Source organism: Saccopteryx leptura, chromosome X (genome assembly GCF_036850995.1).
Source record: "Saccopteryx leptura isolate mSacLep1 chromosome X, mSacLep1_pri_phased_curated, whole genome shotgun sequence".
NCBI lineage: Eukaryota > Metazoa > Chordata > Mammalia > Chiroptera > Emballonuridae > Saccopteryx > Saccopteryx leptura.
In genome coordinates, this window is record NC_089516.1 from 24,193,738 (window position 1) to 24,220,115 (window position 26,378).

A 26,378-nucleotide genomic window follows, 5' to 3' on the forward strand; every position below is an offset into this window, starting at 1 on the left:
AATTTCTGGTCAGGGCACACAAGAGAAGCTACCATCTACTTCTCTACTCCTGCCCCACATCTCTTTTCCTCTCCCGCAACCATGGCTTGATTGGTTTGAGCAAGTTGGTCCCAGGCACTGAGGATGGCTCCATGGCCTCATCTCAGACACTAGAATAGCTCAGTTGCTGAGCAATGGCTCCAGATGGGCAGAGCATTGCCTGGTAGAGGGGCTTGCCAGGTAGATCCCAGTCGGGGTGCATGTGGGAGTCTGTCTCTCTTCCTCCCTGCCTCTCATTTAATAAAGATTGAAATTCTTGACCAAAGAGATAATAGAAACAGTGTCCAAAGAAGAATATTTTTGCAAATGTGTAATGGATGGTCTCAATACGTAAAGGAACAGAGACAAATCTACCAATATGAGATGACATGATGAAGACTTGGATAAGAAACATAACCCTAGGACAAAAAAGGGCATAGGGTGGAAGGAAAAGAAATGGAGGGGAAAGGGCATAAAACAGGCTTGGATCTGGACGCACAAGGATACCTTTTATGAGCCAATGACAATCAAAAGAAAAGTTCAAAATTGTTTGGATTCAATCTCAATTTTTTTTTCATTAAAAATGGATACCTGTGAAACCAAGCACTAATGTTTTTATATTTTCAAATATAAAAGTGGTTTCAGAATTCCTTATAAAACAATGAACTAACTGTAAGGTTTTAGTATCTGTGTCACAGCTTGGGCAAACACAGGTTGTTGTTTTTTTAAAGTGTGGTGACTTTTCACTAAAAAATAATGCCGATGGAAAAACAGGCAATGCCAATCTAGTGTCATTTCTGTTTTTTTGTATATTCCTCTCTCAGTGTTTTCTAGCCTATGCGGAACCATCCCAAATTAGCATCCCACCTGTGCTTCTCTCAAATGCACACTGCCATTCTGCATGGAGTGACTGATGCCCTTATTTCAACCAAGTGTCAGGAAAGAAAATGAACTGCTTTGATGTGAAGAATTATTTCTTTGATTTTTATAAGTGATCATTTATAACACATCCTGTTATTATTAGAGAGGTGTATTAAAAAAGCCCAAACCATTGATCTGAATATTTAAATCCTAGAAATTGCAGCACCTTAGATAAGCTAAGGTAACTAACTGTTTTCTGCGTGATTAATGGCAGTAGGAATTAAAGTGCGGTGGCTGGCATATGGGAAAATGCTGAGAATGAAGAGCGCATATTTTGGCTGACATGCTGTTTGTCGCTTTCAATTCTCCTTTTATTTCATCAAGTTCACATGAAGGAGAGAAAAGACACTGAGTGATGTTCGGAACAGTTATAGCACCTTTCTTTTCCTCTCCTGCCCAAAAAGAATAACTTCCTCTTCTCTACTATATCTGTCAGTATCTTTTCCCTCTCACATGTTTCATTCCTTTCTAATGACAGATGTTATAAAAGTGGCTTTTGTCATTACATATACTGAGTTCTCTTACAGTTGAAACTGTCGAAAGAGAATGGAGTCTCTCTTTCTTTGAAAATGCCATTGCCCATTGTTGCCCCCAACTCATCACTGACACACAGATAACAACTTTATGGACCAAAGAGGGAGATGAAATGGAGTGTTCAAACTTGGGTGGGGAAGACCCTATCAATCAATAAAAACAATTCCTTTTTTACTCTTGGAAATCTGCTCCTCTCTTCCACCTCTCCGCTTATGCACTTCTGTGTAAAAGTCAGGTGAGTCTTTCCTCTTCCATCTTTGTTTATGCTCTACAGCAGTGGTCCCCAACCTTTTTTGGGCCACGGACCGGTTTAATGTCAGAAAATATTTTCACGGACCGGCCTTTAGGGTGGGACGGATAAATGTATCACGTGACTGAGACAAGCGTCAAGAGTGAGTCTTAGACGGATGTAACAGAGGGAATCTGGTCATTTAAAAAAAATAAAACATTGTTCAGACTTAAATATAAATAAAACGGAAATAATGTAAGTTATTTATTCTTTCTCTGCAGACCGGTACCAAATGGCCCATGGACCGGTACCGGTCCGTGGCCCGGGGGTTGGGGACCACTGCTCTACAGTATAACATGACGGGGAGAAGTCAGATGCTGGAGCCAGACTTCCTGAGTTCAGATCTTGGATCTGCCACTTACTGAGTGACCCTGGGAAAGTGCTTCAGCCTCTCTGTGCCTCACTTTCCTCAAATGTAAGGAGAAGATAATCACAGAATCAACCCTTTACCGCTGCTGAGAACATTAAATGGGTCAAGAAACATAAAGGGCCCATGACATTGCACTGTGTGAAATGTTCTTCTTCTTCTTCTTATTTCATATGAAGTGCAGATTTTTATGAGTGCTATCGAATTAATAAATTTCAACTATATATTTTTTCTCAGCATGGAAGTAAATATGCCATACGTCAAAAGTTTGGACAGTTTAGAACTATCAAGAAGAAAAAAAAAAATCTCCCTTTTGTAATCTCACTGCTTAGAGGCAGTAACTACTCTTACTGCTTTGTGCATTGCCTCATAACTACTACGAAGTCCATCTGTCCTCTCTACCTGCGGCCACTACCGCCCCTCCTCTGGACACAGATGAAAGCAAAACGTATTTTCATAAAAAGATCTGAATTAGGAAAAACAACCAATTAGCAAGCAGGAAGCCTGACATCCGCTCCCTGCACGTACTGTCTCTGTTCTTTGCCCCCAACACTGAACTACTATGAAACGGGTAGAGAGAGCAAGAGCTCCGCTCTGCCTCTTTTATACAACAGCACTGAGATGCAGCCATTAGCTACTTAATGGGAACCCAATAAAGAGGAAGGGGCAAGTACAGAACAGGTGCAGATGGAACAGCTAAAGGCTTAGTCTAAAGTAGCGAAATGTGAAAGGAAGCCAAGGTCAGGAAGTTGCTTAGACTCTCTCCTTAGCTCTGGGAGCTGTGGGGAGGTCTCCCCTAAACTGTTAATCATTACGTTTTATGGCCTTTAAAGAATGTCCTCTGTTCGCTGAAGAGCGTGCATGGAACATTTAGATTTCCTCTTTAAAGCTGTGGCCCAGAAGTGACACTTCTGCTTATAACCTGTTTAACAGGGCTAATCACCTGGCCCTGACTAACTTCAGGGAGGCAGAGGGAGGAAAGATAGTGTGTGGGATATTCAGTGGGCATTGTAGTGCAGTGGGAAAGAATTGTGTTTTTAATAAATGGTGTTGGATGATTTTCTAACTATTGTGCTGTGTAAATGGAAACTAATAGATTATAATATTAAATGTAAACTGTAACTGAAAAATCAGAAGAGTTGTCCTTTGTCATGCATTTAGAATAATGCCAAAGAAAGAATTCCATGTAAACATACCTGTAATTTGATCACTTTTTGCATAACTCTGTGATAAACCAAGAAAGAACTGTGAAATCAGGAGAGCTGTATTCATCATTTAAATTCATTCTAATGTCTTAATATGCATCTCTCCCATGGTTATCAAACATCACCACTTTAATCTAATCTGAACCCTCAAGTATCATATCCATCCCAAGCAAATGAGTGATTCATTTATTCAAAATAAAATGAATCATTCTGAAATTGGGTGATTTACATACACATATGAGATATTAACTACTTGTAAAATGAGGGAACTGTTGCCATTTTAATTTACATCTGGCTTTTATTTGCCCCTGATCTTTCCTTACCTAATGTTGAGAGACTTTTTCCGCAGCTCGCTCCACTTGAAGTTCATGTTATCCAACCGTCTCTGTAACAGGACTGCATCATCAGAACCTTCCAGGGATCGCAGGATTTTTTGACCATTTTCATCCAGGTTGTGATAGATATCGGTGTGAGCTTCGATTTCTCCTTGGAGATCCTGTAGGACAGCAGGGAGAAGACACACACACAGAATGAGAAAAACAGAAGCGACCAGCTACAAATGTGAATCTGGAGAACCGTGAAAAATCAACTACTAATTCAAAAAATATTTTAATTGGGCCAGCTAACACAAAGATGCACTTCCAACTTACTTGTCTTGGTGTGTTATCTCTTCACATTATTATGTAGACTGAAAATGGGCATCTTATTAGATATAATAAATTCATTCCTTGACATTATGAATTGAAACAGAACATGGCTATAAGTTTATACATTTCCTAAGTTATATTTTCTAGTCTGTGGACAGAACCTACTCTGTTTGGAAGTGATATGAAATAAAATCCGATGATGAAGTACACGTTGTTGCCAATCGTCACATTACACCACGGGTCCAGCGCTATTTCCCATGCACGGAGTAACCTGTACTGTAGACTTTAGCTATAGAAGAATGGTGAGACTAACGAACAAAGCTGTACTCAGTCTACAGCACCGGCATGTTACCAGGATTCCCTCATAGGAGGGCATCTTCTTAACAGTACACACTAAGTTCACCGTGGTATTATGGCATCATACATTTACTAGTCAGAGTTCCCCTTTGAAATACCGTCACATTTTTAGGCCCGACAGGTGGAAAGTCCACCAGACCCTGACGAGAGTTATGGTAAGACATTACGCATTTCGCCTGATTTGTCTATACACAGATCAAGAAAATTATCAGAGTAGAAGCATCTGACCTTTACATGGTATGTCTTCCTGTGTAACATTTTCAGCTTGAACCGGGGACTACAGCACTGGTCCTGTTGCATAGCAATCCTGAGGAAACCCCGCGACTGAAAGAGCCCTGCTTTAAAATGCCAACTTTGCTTACATTCTGTTGACAGAATGAGTTTCGGAGCACGGGCCTCAGCAGTCAATAATAATAAACAGCCACTTTGTCCTCCGCACTAAACGGTAGCCAGGCCTGGGGATGTGGGAGGGACCTCAAAGCGAGGAGGCCTGGAATATGCAGCTGACAGTTTATATTGAACAGCCAACTTTTCTTATCATTTCGCCATTATAAGCCAGAGACATTATAAATTCATTTTCTATATGTGTTTCCCTCCTTGTTCCCAACAGAACAGTCAAAGCCAAAAGAACATTCCTTCGAGAGCTGCCGGGTTCCAGCATTCCTTTCTGCCTACTCAGTGAATGGAGGCTTTGTACATTATCTAGCTTGCTTTTAGACATTTGTATGCTTCTGTTCAACAAGTTGAAAAATTCACTCTGAAGCGCCGAACAATTGGATTGACCTGTGTGACTAGAAAAGTGTTTTCTCCCTCTCTTTCTAAAATTGAATTAAATTACTCTTCAAAAGTGTGTGTGTGTGGGGGGGGAGGGGGCGGGGTTAGACGTGGCAGCGATGACATGCTAGAAAATCTGAAGAGTTGGCTTGTGTTTTCAGTCATGGCCTTTTAGACGCAGAATTTTGAACTCTGCCAAAGTAAGGTAGATGGACAATGAGTGTCTCCTGTCACTAGTTTTGGCAGCCAAAGTAACCGTGATGGGCTCTGAAGAGAATTCTGTCCCCTTCTCTTTGACTGGCAGATGATAGAAGGGGGATAGGAATAGACACGAATCTGAAATTGAAAGAGGGAAATACTAAGACAGATCGACTAGCATCTCTCTCTATTCCATCAAGAACTATGTTCCGGAAGGAAATAGTCTGACTTTGTAACTTGCCAATGCGGTGGGAAACTACTACTGCGCTTCTTGCGGAGATGGAGTTTAATCAACTGTGCATCCGTTTTTAGTTTGTGCACCTCCAGGGGGAACATGCCCACTGAATTGGCTGCGTCTTCAGCCAAAAAGTGAAGTCAACTTATCTAAATAATTCATGAATAAAAGGCAAACAGACGCAAGTTATCCATATAATTCCAACACTTCCCTTTTTCTTTCGCTTTCCTTCTTGTATGTATTTGATTTGTACACAACTTCAAACTACCTCCGAGGACACACTTGGAAAATGAAAACCAAACCTTTAGTTGTTCAAGGAAATAAGATACTTTGACTAACACAATCAGCTCTTTATGTTCACATTCATATAACTGATGGGACCTTTGAATTTTCATATCCCGCACTTATAGCAGAGACCCAGGATCCACCGATATCTGCTTAAGGTTATGTCCATCCCGAAGGCAGCGGTGCTTTGTTGAATACGTGCAAGGTCTTCTGAAGCATAAATAGGATGTTGACTCATGAATTCCTCAACTTTCACCTTTGCCGTTTACATTACACAGCATATACATACCTTTGTTGTATCCTCAGAGACAAATGAATATAAAATTGATAGACTAGTATTATTTGAGAACCGATTATTGGTCTAGACCAGGGGTCTCAAACTCAACTCAGCATGTGGGCCGCAGAGCAAGATCACAGCCGTTTGGCGGGCCGCACTAGGTCTACAAAAGGCAACTGTTACGCAACACTTTTCTCACTGCAGTTGAAAACAAAAAAAAATCAGTACAACAAGCACAATCATACATGCAGTTTACTCAGTGTCACAAAACGACCAGAAACTGTAGTTCGCATCACAACTGCTGTTAACTAAGCTAATATCTAGCTAGGATGCTAGAGAAATGAAAAATACAAGTAGGCCCCTAGGCTTACTTAATTTTATCCAAAATATTTTGAACTTCGTGGATTAGTCTGTGGACCGCACAAAATTGTTTGGCGGGCCGCAAGTTTGAGACCCCTGGTCTAGACTTAGCAGTGTGAAAAATATAAAGGGAATGCGAGAGACAGTTCTGTCTTTCTGTTCCTAAAATCTAGTGTGGACCTTTAATTTAACTTATTCCTATCATCAACTATGGATGAGAATTTTCTGCCAAATCTCATAGACAGTCTGCTTGACAATTGAGAAGTGGCTAGATTTACTGGGGTTATATCGCTTAAAATAACAATAATAATAAAAAAGAGAAGTGGCAGAAGTAAAACCTTAGCATTGGCAGCAAGGTAACTTTATTTTTTTAAGATTTACTTATTGAGCCTGACCAGGTGGTGGCACACTGGGTAGAGCATTGGACTGGGACGCTGAGGACCCAAGTTCGAAAACCCGAGGTAGCAGGCTTGAGTGCGGGTTCATCTGGCTTGAGCACTGGCTCACCAGCTTGAGCGCGGGGTCACTGGTTTGAGCGTGGGGTCACAGACATGGCCCCATGGTCGCTGGCTTAAAGCCCAAGGTCGCTGGCTTGAGCCCAAGGTCGCTGCCTTGAGCAAGGGGTCACACACTCTGCCGTAGCCCCCCCCCCAGGTCAAGGGGTCCCACACTCTGCCGTAGCCCCCCGGTCAAGGCACGTATGAGAAAGCACTCAATGAACAACTAAGGTGCCGCAGTGAAGAATTGATGATTCTCATCTCTCTCCCTTCCTGTCTGTATGTCCCTATCTGTCCCTTTCTCTGACTCTCTCTCTGTCAAAAAAAAAAAAATTTACTGATTTTAGAGAGAGGAGAGAGAGAAAGTCAGGGAGGTGTGGAAGATCGGAAAGCATCAGTTCATAGTCGTTGCTTCTCGTGTGTGTCTTGACCGGGCAAGCCTGGGGTTATGAACCCCTGACCTCAGAGTTCCAGGTCAATGCTTTATCCACTGCGCCACCACAGGTCAGGTAAGATAACTCATTATTATTATGAACTCTGGACAAAAGTAATTTTTACAGGTATTTTTAAATAGTGTGGATGAAAAAAGGGATCCTATGGAAGGTAACCTCACAGGGAAAACTGATCACAGATTCTTAACTGTGCAGATCATGGTGGATGGTCATGCCCCAGACCCATAACTTCTTTAGTAAAAGGTGTATCTTTGCCTTAAGCAAGCCCTGTCCCATTGTTTCTGAGCATCTAGATTAACACAACTTTGAAATGTCTCTCTTTTCAGCCCTCTCCTTCTAGCATTCACACTTTGAGACCCCTCTTTCTAAAGTGGACCACCATCAAGACAGCACAGGGTCCTGACTGTCCTGTAACTCGATCCCTGCCTTGCTCTCCCCACCACCCTTCCGTCCCCTCCTTAGTCTCAAACGCATCAGAGAAACTGCAAACTGTCATTCTCCAGAGCAGCTGGGATCTCGCTCCCCAGCATACGTCGTCAGTTTGGCTCAGATAATTTTTTTAAGTTTAAGATAAACTTTTTTAAATTTATTCATTTTAGAGAAAGAGAGTGAGAATGAGAGAGAGTAAGGGGGGAGGAGCAGGAAGCATCAACTCCCATATGTGCCTTGACCAGACAAATGCAGGGTTTCGAACCGGCGACCTCAGCATTCCAGGTCTACGCTTTATCCACTGTGCCACCACAGGTCAGGCTCAGATAAATAAATATCCTCTACATGTTTGGACAATTCTTATGTGGACAGTAGTGCTCTTTCATTTCTGACTTAGCTAGAAAGGATCATTTAAGTCTTAGTCACTACATTCAACGTATGTCATCTAATTTTTCTCCTCTTTTTGTGCTTGTATTCGTTAGAGAGAGCTAATGAATAGGGAAAAAAAGTATTTGTTATGTGACAACAGAAACAATAGCCGTGACATAGATGACACTTGCTATATACCACATTCTGTTCAAAGCACTATACATACATGAGTCCATTTAACCTGCTCAGTGACCCTCTGGGGTAGGCATTATTATTACTTTCATTTTAAATATATAAAAATGAAATTACAGAGAGGTCAAGGAAAAATGCTCAAGATCACACATCTAATAAACTATGTGGTCAGATATCAAACCCAGGCTGCTGGGTTCCAGAGACTGTGCCCCTACCCATTACGCAATATTACCTCTGAGGTTTTTCCTATTAATTTATTTTTTTTCCTATTAACTTTTCTTTTTTTAAAAATTATTTTTATTTATTTATTCATTTTAGAGAAGAGAGAGAGAAAATGAGAGAGAGAGAGAGAGAGAGAGAGAGAGAGAGAGAGAGAGGAGAGGGGGAGCAGGGAGCATCAACTCCCATATGTGCCTTGACCAGGCAAGCCCAGGGTTTTGAACCGACAACTTCAGTGTTCCCAGGCCGATGGTTTATCCACTGCGCCACCACAGGTCAGGCCTTAACTTTTCTTTTCAATAATACTCCTGCCTAAATCTCAGCAAATCTAGCTGAGATTAGGCATGCAGAATAACATTTTCACTACTCAAAGAGTAATTTCATGGTTTTCTTAATATGGCGACTTAAGTAGGCCTGAGGCAGTGGACAGAGATGTATCCAGTTACAACAAGAAATCAAATAATTGAGAAAATGGGTGTAGATAGAAAAAGAGATAGCCCTCTCCCCAAAAGAAACATATAGCTTAAAGTTCTATACAATTATGGAGCAAATTTCAGCTATGGATATCAAGTAAATTCAGACATGAACCAAGTAATAGGTCCATAGTGGGGCAGTTTTAGGAGTAGAGGCTACCCAGCCTCCTGCAGAGCTTTTACACATCTCAAACTGCCTCCTTCCCTACTTCTGTCATAAGGGCCCCTTCTCATTGCAAACTAATGGGAAAGTGCAGTTAAATAGACATGGTTTGAGTCTCCCTCACCCTTCTCTTTCTCTTTTAGCTGCATAAGTTTCAGAACTCTTTAATCTCTTTGGCTTCACTGAATATTAAATAATAATACCCACCTGCTGAGTTGTTTTGAATATTACATGGAATAATTCTTGTATAATACTTTGAACAGCATCCAGAACACAAGAGGCCTTTAATAAGTAATAGCTAATGTAAGGCTTTTTATCATAAGAGAATCGATGTGGAAATAAAGGGATAGAAATAGACTTCATAAAGTCAAGGGACTTGCTCTGAGCCTAGAAAGATGGGTTGGATCGAGAGCACTGAAGGGAAGAGGGCATTCCCAGTGGGAAGCATAGCATGGAAATGGCTGGAAGGTGGGGACAAGTTTGGTTTATGAGCAGTGACAATGAATTACACAACCTGATTAAAGTGATTGATGAGCATTCGGGAGAAATAGGTAGACTATAGTCCTGGTCCTTAAATTAAGTTGGATAAAGATCTTTTTTTAGAAAGCCACTGAGAATAAACGTTTAGAAAGAAAAGTGAAGGACAAATATGAGATTATTAAATATTAAGTCTGTACTATCTTATTTGACAAGTAGAATGATCCATGGTGTTCATAAATAACAGGGCAACCGGGGAAGAACATGAAAAGTTACAAAACTTTTATTAGAAGAAAAATAAAGAAGGGAGATGCCAGGAATTAGTGCTATACTCCTATTTAAACAAATGGTTATGATACACTCTTCCAAAACATCATAGATAATAGCGTGCACATATAGAATTTGGTGTCTCTAAAAAAGAATTCAGCAAATAATAGCCTCCCTATCTTGAAAATAGCTGAGAGGTAACCAACAAACAAAATGATGTATAAATAATAAAAATAAGCCTGACTGGTGGTGGCATAGTGAACAGAGCAGGGGTCCCCAAACTATGGCCCCCTGAGGCCATTTATCCGGCCCCCGCTGCACTTCCAGAAGGGGCACCTCTTTCATTGGTGGTCAGTGAGAGGAGCATAGTTCCCATTGAAATACTGGTCAGTTTGTTGATTTAAATTTACTTGTTCTTTATTTTAAATATTGTATTTGTTCCCGTTTTTGTTTTTTTACTTTAAAATAAGATATATGCAGTGTGCATAGGGATTTGTTCATAGTTTTTTTTTATAGTCTGGCCCTCCAACGGTCTGAAGGACAGTGAACTGGCCCCCTGTGTAAAAAGTTTGGGGACCCCTGGAATAGAGTGTCAGCTTGGGATGCTGAGTTCCCAGGTTTGAAACCACCAGACCACTGGCCTGATCACGGGCTCACCAGCTTGAGCACAGGGTCACTGGCTTGAGCATGGGATCATAGACATGATCCCATGTTTGCTGGCTTGAGCCCAAGGTCGCTGGCTTGAGTAAGGGGTCACTGGCTTGTCTGGAGCCCCCCGATCAAGGCACATATGAGAAAGAAATCAATGAACAACTAAGGTGCTGCGACCACCAGCTGATGTTTCTCATCTCTCCCGCACCCCTTCTCTAAAAGAGAAAAAAAAAAGATAAAAATAAGTAACCATTTCTCTAAAAACCATTATAAACACACTATCTCTAATCTTTTCTGAAAGCATTACTATGTGAATAATGGTAAGGCCATTAGTTTCTCTTCACTGATCATTTTTACCTAATTCAAAAAAGCTTGATAAGAAAAAATAAAAAGAGAGATGATCTGATTTCCAAGAACTTAAAAGGTCAGAAACAAGAAGATCCAAAATAGGAGAGAAGTTATCCCTGAGGGCCAAACAAGCTCTCTCTCGAGTAGCAAGAAGTGCCACCTGACAGAGAACCAGAAAGGTGTAAAAGGGGCCCCTGGCGCACACAGTTGACCAAGGTCACAGTGTGGAAGGGACATCCCTACATATATTAGTAGCCCTTGAAGGCATCGTCTAGCTTTGAAGCCAAGCAAAATAATTAATGTTAATGATGATGATCCCGAATTAACCAGAAAAAGCAGATTTATGTTCAGTAAACCCTGTGAAGAAAGCAGAAAATGTAAAACTCTTTAAATATACTGCTCACAAAAATTAGGGGAGATTTTATTGCTTCATGTTCATTTTGAAATATCCCCTAATTTTTATGAACAGTTATACATTTATTCAACAGTTGTTCTAAAAAGATCCTGAGCTGTAAAGAAGTTAAACCAAACAAAAACATACAGATGTAAAACTCTCTTGGCTTGGTTATCCAGAATGACTTGTTAACCATGGACTCTAAAAACTTGACACACACACACACATACACACACACAAACACACACACACACTCCACTATGAGAACAGAAATTAAGAGTCAATCTTTAGAAACGTTTATAGCAATCTAAAAATACAAAGTATGGGCTTGCATTTTATGTGGGGTTTGTACATTTAAAAAAGCAATTCAGGCCCTGGCTGGTTGGCTCAGCGGTAGAGCGTCGGCCTGGCATGCGGGGGACCCGGGTTTGATTCCCGGCCAGGGCACATAGGAGAAGCGCCCATTTGCTTCTCCACCACCCCCTTCCTCTCTGTCTCTCTCTTCCCCTCCTGCAGCCAAGGCTCCATTGGAGCAAAGATGGCCCGGACGCTGGGGATGGCTCCTTGGCCTCTGCCCCAGGTGCTAGAGTGGCTCTGGTCGCGGCAGAGCGACGCCCCGGAGGGGCAGAGCGTCGCCCCCTGGTGGGGAGAGTGTCGCCCCTGGTGGGCGTGCCGGGTGGATCCCGGTTGGGCGCATGCAGGAGTCTGTCTGACTGTCTCTCCCCGTTTCCAGCTTCAGAAAAATACAAAAAATAAAAAAATAAAAAAGCAATTCACTTTTACTGTATGTGACAAGAGTATCAGTCTGTTATGGATTGGAAATGAAAAGTAGCAAAACAAACCAGAATTCTCCTCCCTGACGAATTTTTGGAGAAGCGCCCAAATAAAAGAATTGGACCTACCATCTTGACCTTAGAGAGACTCTAATCTAACCACTACCGGTTCCTAACTCACTCTGGAAACGCAGTTGGGTACAGAGTCACTGTGGGTGTGCTTGTGTTTTATTTTCCTTCCGAGTCTATGTGACCATTGGAATATTCTCAAAAGCAGCAGAGTTGCCATCCCAAGAGAAACAAGAGTTAATTTGAGGACTGCCGTTTGGCTTGAAGCCTGGTTGCTCTAGGTAGATAAGGAGTGTGTTTTCAGGTCCACTGCGCTGCAATGCATTTTCAGTGAACAGCTATGGATTTAGGAGTCCACAGGCTTTGCTTTAAAAATGGGCTGTTATTAAGGTCCTCGGAGACTATTATCCTGCAGGGCTTGTTGTTTTTGCTTTCATATCTCATTAGGAAATTCTCACACTTAAGCACTAGGACAGTGGAGAGAAGGGATATGTTCTCCTGCCTCAGTACATTCCCAGGCGCAAAGCTGTATTTCAAACCCTAATCTTTAAAAATGCCTGGCCTAGGCTGGATTATCCCAGAGGAAACTGAGCAAAATCCCATTTGTCAGGCTGCCTTAAGCAATCTCGACCCGGTAACACGGGATGCTTTCTCTTCTTTCCTGACCTTCCAGTTTACTCTAGTCTTAAAATTACTTTGGAAAATTGAAGAGCTCATTTCAGATATACTAGGTTAAAAGTACAAGTATATTTTCCCTTCTGCATCTTGTTTTCCCTAGTTCCTTTTTACTCTGTTACAGTGCAAAAATGTTCTGCCTATGTATTCACCACACAAGCATACATTAAGTGCCTACTGTATATCCAACATTTCATTATGAGCTATGATGTCACAAATAACATAAGAAAGATGTAATTCTAGGAGTTAATTCCTTCCTTCCTTTCTCTTTCCACCCTCTATCTCTCTCTCTCTCTCTCCCCCTCCTTTTCCTTTCCTTCCCTTCTTCCCTCCTTCCTTTCCACTAATATTTAATATATTATCATCCAGGTCTACAGTGGTGCAAAACCCCCACAAATTTCTGCCCTCTTCCTGTTCATAACATAATAATATAAACAGAGAGAGAGAGAGAGAGAGAGAATAGTATAAACAGGGAAGAAATATGGTAAACAGATAAACAAATGTGTTCAATAAAATAAGAAAAAACTCTAAGGTAACAAATGGGCGTTCTGGTGAGAATAATGGTGTACATGTGAGAAAGCTCAGTATCAGCTGCAACTTGAAGGCTGAGAAAATACCAATTACAGGAAAACCGAAGGGCACAGAATTCTAAGTAAAAAGGGGAGGAGCCCTTGCATCAGGAAAGATCCTGGCTGAAAGTTCCTAAGAAAGAAATATGGCCAGAGATGAGGTAAGAGAAGCTTCAGATAATATGGGGCTTTTAAGTCTTATGGTAAGGAATTTGAATTTTATTTCAAGTGCAGTGGGAAGCTAGAGAAACTTTTTAAGCAGGATAGTGACATGATCTGATTTGGGCTTTACTAAATCACGATACTGCTATGTGGAGATTAAAGAAGGAGGGAGAAGAAACAGGAAGTTCAGTTATAGGCCAGGCCTTCTAATCCAGGTACGAGATAATACGGCTAGGGCAAATGTAGAAGGAGGAAATAGACTGATGAGCATCTGAAACGAATAATTTGTGTGTTAGATTTCTCACACAGGCTAATGGACGAGATGATGAGAGGAAAGGAGAAGGATGTCTCAAAGATCACTCCAAAATTTTAATTCAGAAACAGAAGGATGGTAGTGTTATTTACTGAGGTGGCACAGAGTAGGGGAAAGTCAGTTTTGTATTCTATTTTCAATATGTTATGTTTTCAGTTGACTGTGAGGCATTCAGATGAAGATTCCAAATTCATATGAGAGACTCAAAGGGGCGTTCTGGGATGGCTTTATGAATTTGGGATCATTCATTTTCCTGATACTAAGACCAAGGGAATGGGTAAGCATACTTAGGGAGAAAGAATAGAGGGAGAAGTAAACAGGCCCTGGGACCAAGTCCCGAGGGCCACCAACATTCCAACATTCAGAGGGTAGGCAGTGGTAGAGAACACACTGAACAGGGCAGCAAAGGATAGGCTGCTGAGGTGGAAGCAGGAAAACTAAGAAATGACGGTGCCATGGTGGTCAAGAGAGGAGAGAGGGTTTCAAAAAGGAGGGAGTAGCCAGCCAGGTTGAACACTGCTGAGGGGCTCGTTGCATTAGCAGAACATTGTCTATTAGATTCGAGAACAAGGGAGGTCACTGTTCACCTTGATCGGAACAGTTTCAGAGGAGAGGCCGAAGGAGAGGCAGAAATAAGACTTCAGGAGGTTAACAGAATAAGCAGCGCTACTGAAGTTTAGGCTATGAAGCTTAGATGACAAATGTGGCAACATGTAAAGAGGGATAAGGGATGAAGGGAGGATTTGGGATGATTATTTTTTTGACAGAGACAGAGAGCGAGTTAGAGAGAAGGACAGATAGGGACAGACAGAAAGAGAGATAAGAAGCATCAATTCTTCATTATGGCACCTTAGTTGTTCACTGATTGCTTTTCCACATGTGCCTTGACTGGGGGCGGGGGCTACAGCAGAGAAAATGACCCCTTGCTCAAGCCAGCAACCTTGGGCTCAAGCCAGCAACCATGGGGTCATGTCTATGATCCCATGCTCAAGCCAGCAACCCATGCTCAAGCTGGTGAGCCCATGCTCAAGCTGGTGAGCCTGTGCTCAAACCAGATGAGCCTGTACTCAAGCCAAAAACCTCGGGATTTCAAACCTGGGTCCTCTGCATGCCAGTCCGATGCTCTATCCACTGCGCCACTGCCTGGTCAGGCTGGGGATGATTTTTAAAGATTTGTTTTATGTTTAGAGCAGTGGTAGTCAACCTGGTCCCTACCACCCACTAGTGGCTGTTCCAGCTTTCATGGTGGGCGGTAGCGGAGCAACCAGAGTATAAATAAAAAGATAGATTTAACTATAGTAAGTTGTTTTTTAAAGATTTATTCTGCCAAACTTGGTGAAAATCTGACATAAAGTACTTGGTAAGTAATTATTATTATATGCTTTAACTTGCTGTAACTCTGCTTTATAAATTTTATAAAGTAAAGCTACTTCCCTACTTTATAAATCACCATTACTGTGGAACCCGTGGGCAGTTAGAAAATTTTACTACTAACAGAGATACAAAAGTGAGTGGTAGGTATAAAAAGGTTGACTATCCCTGGTTTAGAGCTTATACACAAGGTGGCAAATCTGATTTGAAGCAGTTGAAAGTTACAAAGGTCCACGTGGCTAAAGGGTCCCTACGGGCATGAGTAAGTCTTAAGCTCTGGAGAGGGAAGAAGTAATTAACATAGACTGGGTTAAAGTGTGGCACAGTGGAAAGAGCTCAGCCCTTGTGTCGTAAGATCTGTTTAAATTCTAACTTCCCCCACTTACCAGCTTTGTGATTTGGGACAAATTATAAAATATTTCAAAGCCTTTTTTTTATTGTCATCCATAAATAGGGCCAATAATATCTCCCTTATAAGATTTTGGCCAAGACTAGATGAGGTGATATGGATCGAGCATCTAAGTACCTAACGCATTGCCTGATCTTTTGAGGGCCTTCATTACACGGTGTCCCTCTGGTCCCCTTCTCACCATCCTCCATGACTCCGAAGTTGCTAGCAGAGAAGACATAGAAAGACACTTTTGAAGAAAAATGAATAGTGAATGCATAGTGACAGGAAGCAGAGCTGTAGGTAGAAGCTAGGAAGTAGTTCTGAGAAGTGTCTACAATGAGGTTCAAAAGATACAGAGTAGCCACTGAGAGCTTTGAGTGCAGCCTGGTGATTATACCTGCTCACAAAAATTAAGGGATCAGGGAACATGCAGATACTCCAGTATTTTCAGCCTTTTGTTTAGTGTATTTTCACCAATGAAATAAAAGGTGGTTTTGCGGCTTATTTGCATAATCAAACAACTTTCTTTGACTTGTTGTTTGCTTTCTGATGTTCTTGTTTAATAAAAAAAACCAAATGCTTCTTTTTCTTATCGCTTCATATTCATTTTGAAATATCCCCTCATTTTTGTGGGCAGTATATTTGACCCTATAAGGATAAGAGTCCACTGTACCTTCCTGTGTACAAGCATGCTGTAATCAAAAAAGTATCCACGAATAATTACTGAGAAGGGCAGTTTTCAGGGTAAACGGGAGCAGGGTGAGAGAGGAAGCAGGATGTTTAGCTGACAGGCAGCACCAGCTGTCCACGAACCAATCAAGTGGCAGCTCCAGAAACCGGGAGGAAGTGAGACGGAGTGCTCATAAATTACAGCCCTAGCTGCACGGGCATCTCATTTCATCCTTTTCTTGCTCTGCCTTTTGAAGGAAGAGTATGGCAAAGTGATAGCCATTCACAACAACATTATAAAGATAGAAATGTAATTTCAGTTTAATTTTCCCAGGAGTATGATAAACATTATACAGGCAGTCCCAGGTAATGAATGAGATAGGTTCTGTAGGTCTGAAAATATTTCAGTATTTATATGTACAGAAAGGTAAAAAAAATAAATACTATGTGAAGACAAACATCTGTCCCAGTTGCATTTAATAGGTGAATGTACCTGTTCCAACTTCCATACAAACTCAACTAAAGAACAAACCTACAGAGGCTATCTCATTCATAACCCAGAGAATGCCATATTGTTTCAGACACACACACACACACACACACACACACACACACACACACACACACACACACCTTGGTGACAAATAAATTACAACAAAGCAAGAACATTGACACCAAAGCTGTATGCAGACACAAGAAACTCCAAAAATATATCCTTTGAGGCATTTCTGAAGTATATGGGCATAAGTGTTAAAGGACGCAAAATCTCGAGAAAGGATGGATAGAGCAACACTGCATCAGCTGTTTTTAAAAAGTTAAGATGCTATGGACCCAATGGGGAACTGATATTGAGATCCATTTGGCTCAGCACTTAAGTGATTAAAAAAATGTCACGTCTTTATAATGCTGGTGTTATAAGATAAAACAAGCCCTTAGTTAGGCTGAGTTTTCTTTTTACTGATACATCTAAAATCCATATAAAAACCTATATGGTGTTGCAATGTTATCGCAGGTATCGCTCTACTGCTTTATTGCTCATAATTGGGTATTTCCTACATAAGACATCTTTTAGAAGATCATCGCCAATGGGCATCTTCAAAGGTCTTCGCACAAACCCTAGATTGCACATTTACATCATAAAGACAACCACTTATGAAGAGTCTACGATGTTGAAGGCACTCTTTTTGGTGTTATGTTTTATGTGCAGGAATCAGGCTGTTTGAAGATATCTATCCTTATCTGAGAAAGGCCAGGTGGGCCCTTATGACAATGAAAAGGATCTACTTTTGCAGAGCCATGATGAGGGCTAGGTGTGGAGTAGCGAGATGAGATGAGGTAGGAAACCATTGCTCACACTCCTTATAAATCTCTTACTCCATGAAGTAGGCCTTCTTATCTGGCGATGGAGGAAACTACAGTGGGGAGACGAGAAGTAACTGGTCTAAATCCCACAGTGGGTATGTGGCAGAAGCGGATTAGAGCACAGATCTTTCTGCATTTCGATTCTTTTTTACTCCCTCACCAAGCTCCTCTTCCACCTTTCAAATACAAAGCAAGCGACTTCTGGATTGGGCGACACGTAATCCAACACAGTGATGGACTCATTAAGGCGATCGTGAGATATTTGGTTTCGGAAATTTACTGTGATTCTCTGAGAGGAATGGCCAGGCAATGGAGTTATTTTCCAGTTAGGTATTAACTTATTTATTTTTCTCAGTCGACTCAGAAGTAATACCTTTGCTGATTTCGAATGGCTATAAGTGAACAGAATATATTGTTATTCTTAAAATAGGCAACTATGTCCCCATGGAGAAATCCATATCTGGGTATGTGTATCTGTACAATTTGTCTATCTTAGATACAGTATAGAGTTAAGACTTAGGGGAGCTCTTAATTCCTGAATCTCTGACAGAGCTATTTTTCCCTGTAGAGAATCACTGTAGCTCAAGATTGTATATTAGAAATAAGTAATTAGTTGATGTCAAGTCTCATCTTATCCCAACAGCAATATGTAAGAAGAAGGCAAGCACATATGGCAAAATGCCATAATTATTTTTGATAACACACCAGAAATCACAACAGCCATGTAGCTAATTTCCTCTGCCTTGTTTTAATTACAAATGTTGTAGATGCAGAAAACAACTTTATTTCATCCTCTTCCCCCACAAAAACACCTCAATGTATCCTGACACAACCACAAAACAATCCCACGACTGAGGCAACTGTTCAGAACAGGTTAGTAGTACAATAAATCTGTTTCCACACTTTTTTTTTTTACTTTAAATGGCAGGAGAAAGTCCAAATAATTCACCAACACATGTTGACACCATTATATTCACTTGTGGGTACTTTTCAGCCTAAAGCTTCGAGCTATTACCTTGAAAATGAACGCAAGGTATCCATATAGTTTGTACGCTAAGGGAGGTTCTAGCATCCTGATGTTAACTAAAGTCCTGCTGACATAATTGTGTCTGATTCCCTGGTGTTCTGTGGTGAGTTAATGTCTGTCTACTACCAAGGAGAGCAAATTACTTCTCCTGGAGATGTACTACGATCTATAATTTCATGGGCTTCTGAGACCCACTAAGAAGAAATGCAGAGTGGTAACCTGCTGGCAGCCATCTCCATCTCCCAGAAATATGTTGAAATAATAAAAGACAATGTAGCTTTCAAGTACCATTTTAATGGAGAGCTCTCCGGAAGAAGAACGCATTGAAAACCGGCTCTAAAGTGTGATCTGACTTACTTATGCATTATGGAACCAGTCATAGTGCTACTAGGTGCAAACGAGCAGTTTGGGGCGAGTGGGACATATCAAAGGGCAGTCCCTGGACGCTGCAAGGAAATGTCTGTTACTCTAACCACACTCAGGTAACCTGGCCCTTTCCCATTTGAGCTGCCATCGGCTTGGGAAATAACACACAAGAGAGGACTGGGTGGGTGACAAGGAAGAAAAGGGGCATCGAGCAGGGCCCTTGGGAAGGACACTTGGGGTAAGGGTAACTGTGGCTCTAGGATCTCTGGCTGGTAGGGCACTGAAATACTTCAAGATCAAAGAATGGCTAATTAAGAATAGGATTAAATGCCCCAAGTTGCTGGTTTGAGCAAGGGGTCACTGGCTGGGCTTGATCCTCCACTCCTTTGTTCAGGCACAAATGAGAAGCAATCAGTGAGCAATTAAAATGAAACAGGCCCTGGCCAGTTGGCTCAGCGGTAGAGCGTCGGCCTGGCGTGCGGGGGACCCGGGTTCAATTCCCGGCCAGGGCACATAGGAGAAGCGCCCATTTGCTTCTCCACCCCTCCCCCTCTCCTTCCTCTCTGTCTCTTTCCCTCCTGCAGCTGAGGCTCCATTGGAGCAAAGATGGCCCGGGCGCTGGGGATGGCTCCTTGGCCTCCACCCCAGGCGCTAGAGTGGCTCTGGTTGCGGCAGAGCGATGCCCCAGAGGGGCAGAGCATCGCCCCCTGGTGGGCAGAGCTGCATCGCCCCCTGGTGGGCAGAGCTTCGCTCCTGGTGGGCGTGCCGGGTGGATCCCGGTCGGGCGCATGCGGGAGTCTGTCTGTCTCTCCCCGTTTCCAGCTTCAGAAAAAAAAAAATGAAACAACTATGAGTCGATGCTTCTCACTCTCTCTCCTCCCCGCCCCCCACCCCCGTCTCCTTGCCGATCTATTTCTGTCTCACTAAAAAAAAAATCAATAAATAAAAGAAAAAGAAACAGCTTGAAAGAAAACTTCAAATCAGTTGTCCTACACAAAGCTAGGAGACAGTCCCTGTTGTAGAGAAAAGAATGTTTTGCCTTTACCCTTTACCTAAGACTTCTTCTCACAGGCCTGCCATAACCCAGCGGGATAGATATTTTTAAATGACCCTGAAAAGAAAGCAGAGGTGTTCTTTATTTCATGAAAAGAGAGTCATCTTTCATGTAAAGAACCATAGGCTTGTTCTGCATGCAGGCATGGGGTCGGGAACAGGAGGCAAATATTGTTTTACTCATTTTGTCAACTATAAATTCAAGTGATCCTCTGCGGCGAGGGAGAAAAAGACCCACGGAGCTGGAGAGCAGAACTCTTCCTTCCGCTTACTGAGGAGGTGACAGAGGTACAGGCCAAGCCCCCGGTGATCATCGGGGCAGAACACACCTGAGCCAATGAAGATTTTCTGTTATTATTATTATTTTTTTTGTATTTTTCTGAAGCTGGAAACGGGGAGAGACAGTCAGACAGACTCCCGTATGCGCCCGACCGGGATCCACCCGGCATGCCCACCAGGGGCGAAGCTCTGCCCACCAGGGGGCGATGCTCTGCCCCTCCGGGGCATCGCTCTGCCGCAACCAGAGCCACTCTAGCGCCTGAGGCAGAGGCCAAGGAGCCATCCCCAGCGCCCGGGCCATCTTTGCTCCAATGGAGCCTTGGCTGCGGGAGGGGAAGAGAGAGACAGAGAGGAAGGAGGGGAGGGGTGGAGAAGCAAATGGGCGTTTCTCCTATGTGCCCTGACCGGGAATCGAACCCGGGTCCCCCGCACGCCAGGTCGACGCTCTACCGCTGAGCCAACCGGCCAGGGCCGAAGATTTTCTGTTATTGCACATGCCATTTTGCCTAAAGCCAGAGGTTTAGCTGTTGATCTACCTCCTCTGTCCTCAATTCCCAGCAAACTTTCAGCGGGTCTCATCATGGGCACATTGACGGAGCAATTTCCATAATGATAAAAATCTTTTCAAATGAGATTTAAAGTGTAATTAAAGGGCAGATTGGATGTGGTAGAGGCGCTGTTGTGCGGAGGCCATAGGTCATTGTGTCACGGAGCGCTCATTCAGCTGGCCTATGGCATGACCAATTTCACTCTGGTAAGATTACATGTCCTTGCTTCATGCTAATGGCTTGATTAGGAACCGTAAGAGATGAAAAAGCTTCTCTATTAGGGAGAGAAGTCTATGAATATGAGTCAGATTTTTTTTGCATCCTTCTCCATTCATTCTGTATCTTAAGACTTTGGAGGCTGCAAGCGACAACCTGTACACGAAGGAGAACACACGCAGGCTGATAGAGGCAGATTTACGGCAGGCGCACCAGGCACGTGCCCTGGACCCTGACTTCTGAAGAGCCCCACAAAACCCCAACTTTGCACTTTTTCCTAATGACACCAAGTTTGGTTTCATATGTGCAGTTTTAACATTAATAGTACATAATATTTCTTATTTATTTAAAAATATGATTAACATGTATTTGTATTTTCCTGTCTCTCTCTTTTTATAAAGGGGCTCAATATTTTCTTCTGTGCCCAGGGCCTCAACTGACCTTAATCCACTTCTGCTGACAGTGCAAACTGAAAGGGTCTGCCTGCCCCGAGAAGTGGGGCTCTGTACATCCGAGGACCTATGCTCATGGCTTTAGGTGCAACTGCTATAAAAGTAGAAACTATGGGTTATAGTTCTCTGAGTGGGTGAATGCTTGGTTCCTGTGAAAGCAAGAAAATATTCCTTGGGCTGTCCATTTCTCAAACCTTCAAAGTAATTTAGACTATTCTTCACCCTACAATCAATATAAACATTTTTTCTTTTTTTAAAGTGAGAGGAGGAGAGATAGATTCCCGCATGCGCCCTGACCATGATCCACCTGGCAACCCATCTGGGGGCTGATGCTTGAATCAACCAAGCTATCCTCAGCACCTGAGGCCAAGGCTCAGACCAACTGAGCCACTGGCTGCAGGAGGGTAAGAGGGAGATAAGGGGGAGAGAGAGGGGAAGAGAAGCAGATGGTTGTTTTGACTGTGTGCCTTAACTGGGAATTGAACCCAGGACATCTATATGCTGGGCTGACGCTCTATCCACTGAGCCAATTGCCCAGGGCCCAATCAATATAAGATTTTAAGCTTTGAAATTTCCCAATCCCTGAAGTATCTTGCTTACTCAGATCTTCTATTGTAAGTATCACAGATCATGGTATTTACCAAATGATGTGAAATGACTTTTCACTGAGCTGCTGGTTTATTTAATGATAGATAATCCCATAATACAATAGGAAAATCATGCTGGGTTTTTTTGCTTGTTTTTAGACATTCAGGGCAGATCAAATCCTTCAGAAGACCAGATTTTAGACCTATGATCATGGTTAAATAATCGATTCTGAAGCACTGACAACATTTGGGCCTTTTAAACACCATATATTTGTTATCTTCTCTTTTAAACATATCATGATGGTATTCACAGAGAAAAAATTCCATATAGTGTCTGAGTTGTCCAGAGCATTGAGAGTTCCCCTATATTTTTTCTGTGTTTTTCTCTTTGCCTAAAGGAAATATTTTCTTTGGCACAACACTTAGTCTACAGAATGCAATTTATCCTTGTTATAAGATTCCTGTGTTGTTGTTTTTTTGTATTTTTCTGAAGTTGGAAATGGGGAGGCAGTCAGACAGACTCCTACATGCGCCCGACTGGGATCCACCTGGCATGCCCACCAGGGGGCGACACCCCGCCCATCTGGGGGCATTGCTCTGTTGCAACCAGAGCCATTCTAGCACCTGAGGCAGAGGCCATAGAGCCATCCTCAGCGCCCGGGCCAACTTTGCTCCAATGGAGCCTTGGCTGCGGTAGGGGAAGAGAGAGACAGAGAGGAAGGAGAGGGGGAGGGGTGGAGAAGCAGATGGGTGCTTCTCCTGTGTGCCCTGGCTGGGAATCGAACCTGGGACTCCTTCACACCAGGCTGACGCTCTACCACTGAGCCAACCGGCCAGGGCAGATTCCTGTGTTTTAAAGTATCATTAAATATATGGAAATAAATTACATATAATTAGTAAAAAATAATTTCGAGGTCTTTACTGATGATGATAACTTATCAAATAGTTATCGAGCTTTTAAGAGCAAAGATGTTTTCATAGGCAAGAAGTAAGACACCAGGAAAAATGACATACACTTTTGAAGAGAAAATGGTCTACTGTATCTCTGAAGTAATGGCAATTTATAAGTCCCCTTTATTTAAAAAACAAAACAAAACACAAAAGGCCACAAGTTAATCTACAAAGCTCACCTCCCTTATCAAAGATGCAATACCACTTTCAGTTTGCCTTCATAGCAAACAATTCATGGAAAGTTTGATTTCACTATTACAGTAACTTCTTTTTAGCCAAATAACCCTCGTCAACCCTTGGATCGGGTTTTCTGCCAGTGAATTCCCCTACTTCCCACTCAGCACCGAACATAAAAGGATTGAAGAGACAGCACCATTCTCTGTAGGACTGTTTGCCTGCACTCAGTTAGCCAAGCTTCCACTGCTTGGTTTCATTGCCACGGAAAGTTCTGCAGGATAATTTGGAGAGCAGCTACCGCTATTACTTCTCCCAACAGCCCACTGCTTCCAATTACTACTGATTTTCTGTTACAATCAGTAGCCTTGAAACTTGAACTACCCAACTGTTTTAAATGCAGAAGAGGAAAATCCCAGGGAAAACGGGGAACAGAAAAAGTTTCTGAAGAGCGGTGTAGTGCCTGCCTGATTGTTTCTCATCAGCCTGGACTTCGCGGAGAGGCAGTATTTCTTTTCACGCTCTCGGCTGACACTGCTTCTCACGAAAGTTAATTAGCAGGGTGCAAATCCAGCATTCTTCCTTTCTGATATCTTTACTCATGAAATAACTAACTTAGAAAGAGGTCTGTAACCAAAAGACATTTGCAAGTCAATGGTTCAGAACCCGAAAGTCAGATTTCCATGGAAACAGTAGCCATGTCGCCCCGGGCCAGCACATATACAGCTATCTGACCTCTAACCTGGATGAACTAGGCCAGTGGTCGGCAGACTCGTCAGTCAACAGAGACAAGTATCAACAGCACAACGATTGAAATTTCTTTTGAGAGCCAAAGTTTTTACACTTAAACTATATAGGGAGGTACGTTGTTATTAACTTAATTAGGGTACTCCTAAGCTAGCCTTTGCTAAACACTCAAGGGGCCAAAGAGCCGCATGTGGCTCGCGAGCCCCTATTTGCCGACCTCGGAACTATGCCATTTAGCGTTACTAACTAGCCAAATAGCATTAATTTAGGTTACGTGATTTGGGAAGAGTGTATCTCTTGGGGTACACAAGGGAGAAGTACGAAAAGCAAGTATTTCCTCCCTGAATCCTGAACGTGCCCGAGGCAAACAGTAAGCGAAAAATATTCAAATAGGCCCCTGCCTATCTCATTCCATCTCCTGGTGCCCCACCCTTTCTGCCCCTACATTTCCTCACGTCCTATCATCCTTCTCTGCTTCCTGCTGAAACCCGCATTTCCTGAGCATAGTCTGACTGCTTGCACATTCTGGAAGACTTTGATATTTTAAAAAGAGAAAGCTGAGTAAAACCAAATGAATCACAGGTTGGTAGGATTTCAGCGAGTATAAGAATGCGGAGAGAACATATTCAGATGGAAGCAAAAGTGTCAGGGGCAGAGAACCTTCAGCCATTTGTCGTAGGAAATGTGCTTTGGTTAATATCACGGAACGGCCTACCCAAACCTCCATACCGCCCTCCTTCTACATAGTTGGACAGGTTGGAAATTTTATTTTATTTATTTTTTTTAAAAATTATTTATTTATTCATTTAGAGAGGAGAGGGAGAGAGAGAGAGAGAGAGAGAGAGAGAGAGAGAGAGAGAGAGGAGAGACAGAGAGAGAGAAGAGGGGGCAGGAGCTGGAAGCATCAACTCCCATATGTGCCTTGACCAGGCAAGCCCAGGGTTTCGAACCAGCGACCTCAGCATTTCCAGGTCGTCACTTTATCCACTGCGCCACCACAGGTCAGGCCCAGGTTGGAAATTTTAAAATGTCCTTGCCCGACTTCTATGTATCTAGGGTTCTGTTCATGAGTTAGGTTGAATCAGTTAGTTACCAGATAAATTACAGGATACCTGTTAAATTTGAATTTCAGATAAACAGTGGAATTTTTTTTTAGTGTAAGTATATTGCATGCATTGTTTTTGTTTGCTAAGTCCAGCAACCCTACATCAACAATGTAGATATCCTTGTGAGAGATTTAGAAGGTGGAAGTGAGGTCACAGCCATCTCCCTGCTCCTTTTGACTGTTTCTGTTGGCAAGCTTAGTCATAGAAGCCTGAGATTCCCCACAACATAGTTTGCAAATCCTCTCTCCAGCTTCCTGGATGGAAAAAAGCAGTTGCTCACAGCAACTACAAGAACAGTAGCCTCTAGATAGCAATTTTCCGATTCTTACCGTATTCCCCCATGTACAAGATGCTCCCATGTATAAGACGCACCTTAATTCTGGGGCCCGAAATTTGAAAAATAATGTATTACTTGAACTCAAGATTTATTCATCATAAAATTCATACAACTCCTCATGCACACGAAAAAGCGGGAAGTGCAAGTAAAAGAAACCTACAACCCCTGTATAAGTAGCACCCAGTTTTTAACCACAAATTTTTTGGAAAACGGTGCGTCTTATACATGGGGAAATATGGTACCTCACAGTTACAGAGAATTTCCTTGAGTTCATCGCCTCAGTGGTACCTAAGAGGTTAGTAGTTCCCTAGTGGACCAGATCCATCTGGCTTTGGAAGTCCATGGAAGCCAAGCCTAAAATCTGCTCCTCCAGCCTTTCCAACGATTTAGTATGCATCTATTCCTCGGGATTAAATATTCCCCAATTACGATCCCTATGACAGTTTCTCTTTTCTGCACTGAAATGGGAATGCTGTATTGACCCTCACAGTCAGCTTCTTGATTTGTTTCCAGTACTGGAAGTAACTTCCTTTAGTCATTTACAAATCTACAAACAGTAAAACTCCATGGTTTTCTCAACATGGCTCTGTCACAGCCATGGGATGTCCTATCCAAATAGGGTAGGAAGTCAGAAAAGCAAAGTGGTTTGTACCTCTGGATTGACATCCATTTTCTTTTCTTTTTTCTTTTTAAGTGAGAGGAGGGGAGATAGAAAGACTCCCATATACACCTCAGCCAAGATCCACCTGGCAACCCTACTCTGGGGCCGTTGCTCTCCCCATC

General features: G+C 42.4%; 1 protein-coding gene across 8 annotated transcripts in view; it reads right to left on the minus strand.

Annotated features, from left to right (window-relative positions):
* DMD (dystrophin) overlaps nt 1–26,378 on the minus strand; it is a 1,890,745-nt gene that overhangs the window by 451,199 nt on the left and 1,413,168 nt on the right. For all 8 annotated transcript variants that reach the window (XM_066356826.1, XM_066356825.1, XM_066356822.1 and 5 more), the window contains one exon: nt 3,658–3,830. In XM_066356826.1, coding sequence (XP_066212923.1) covers nt 3,658–3,830 — 173 coding nt within the window. The remainder of the gene's footprint in view (nt 1–3,657; nt 3,831–26,378) is intronic.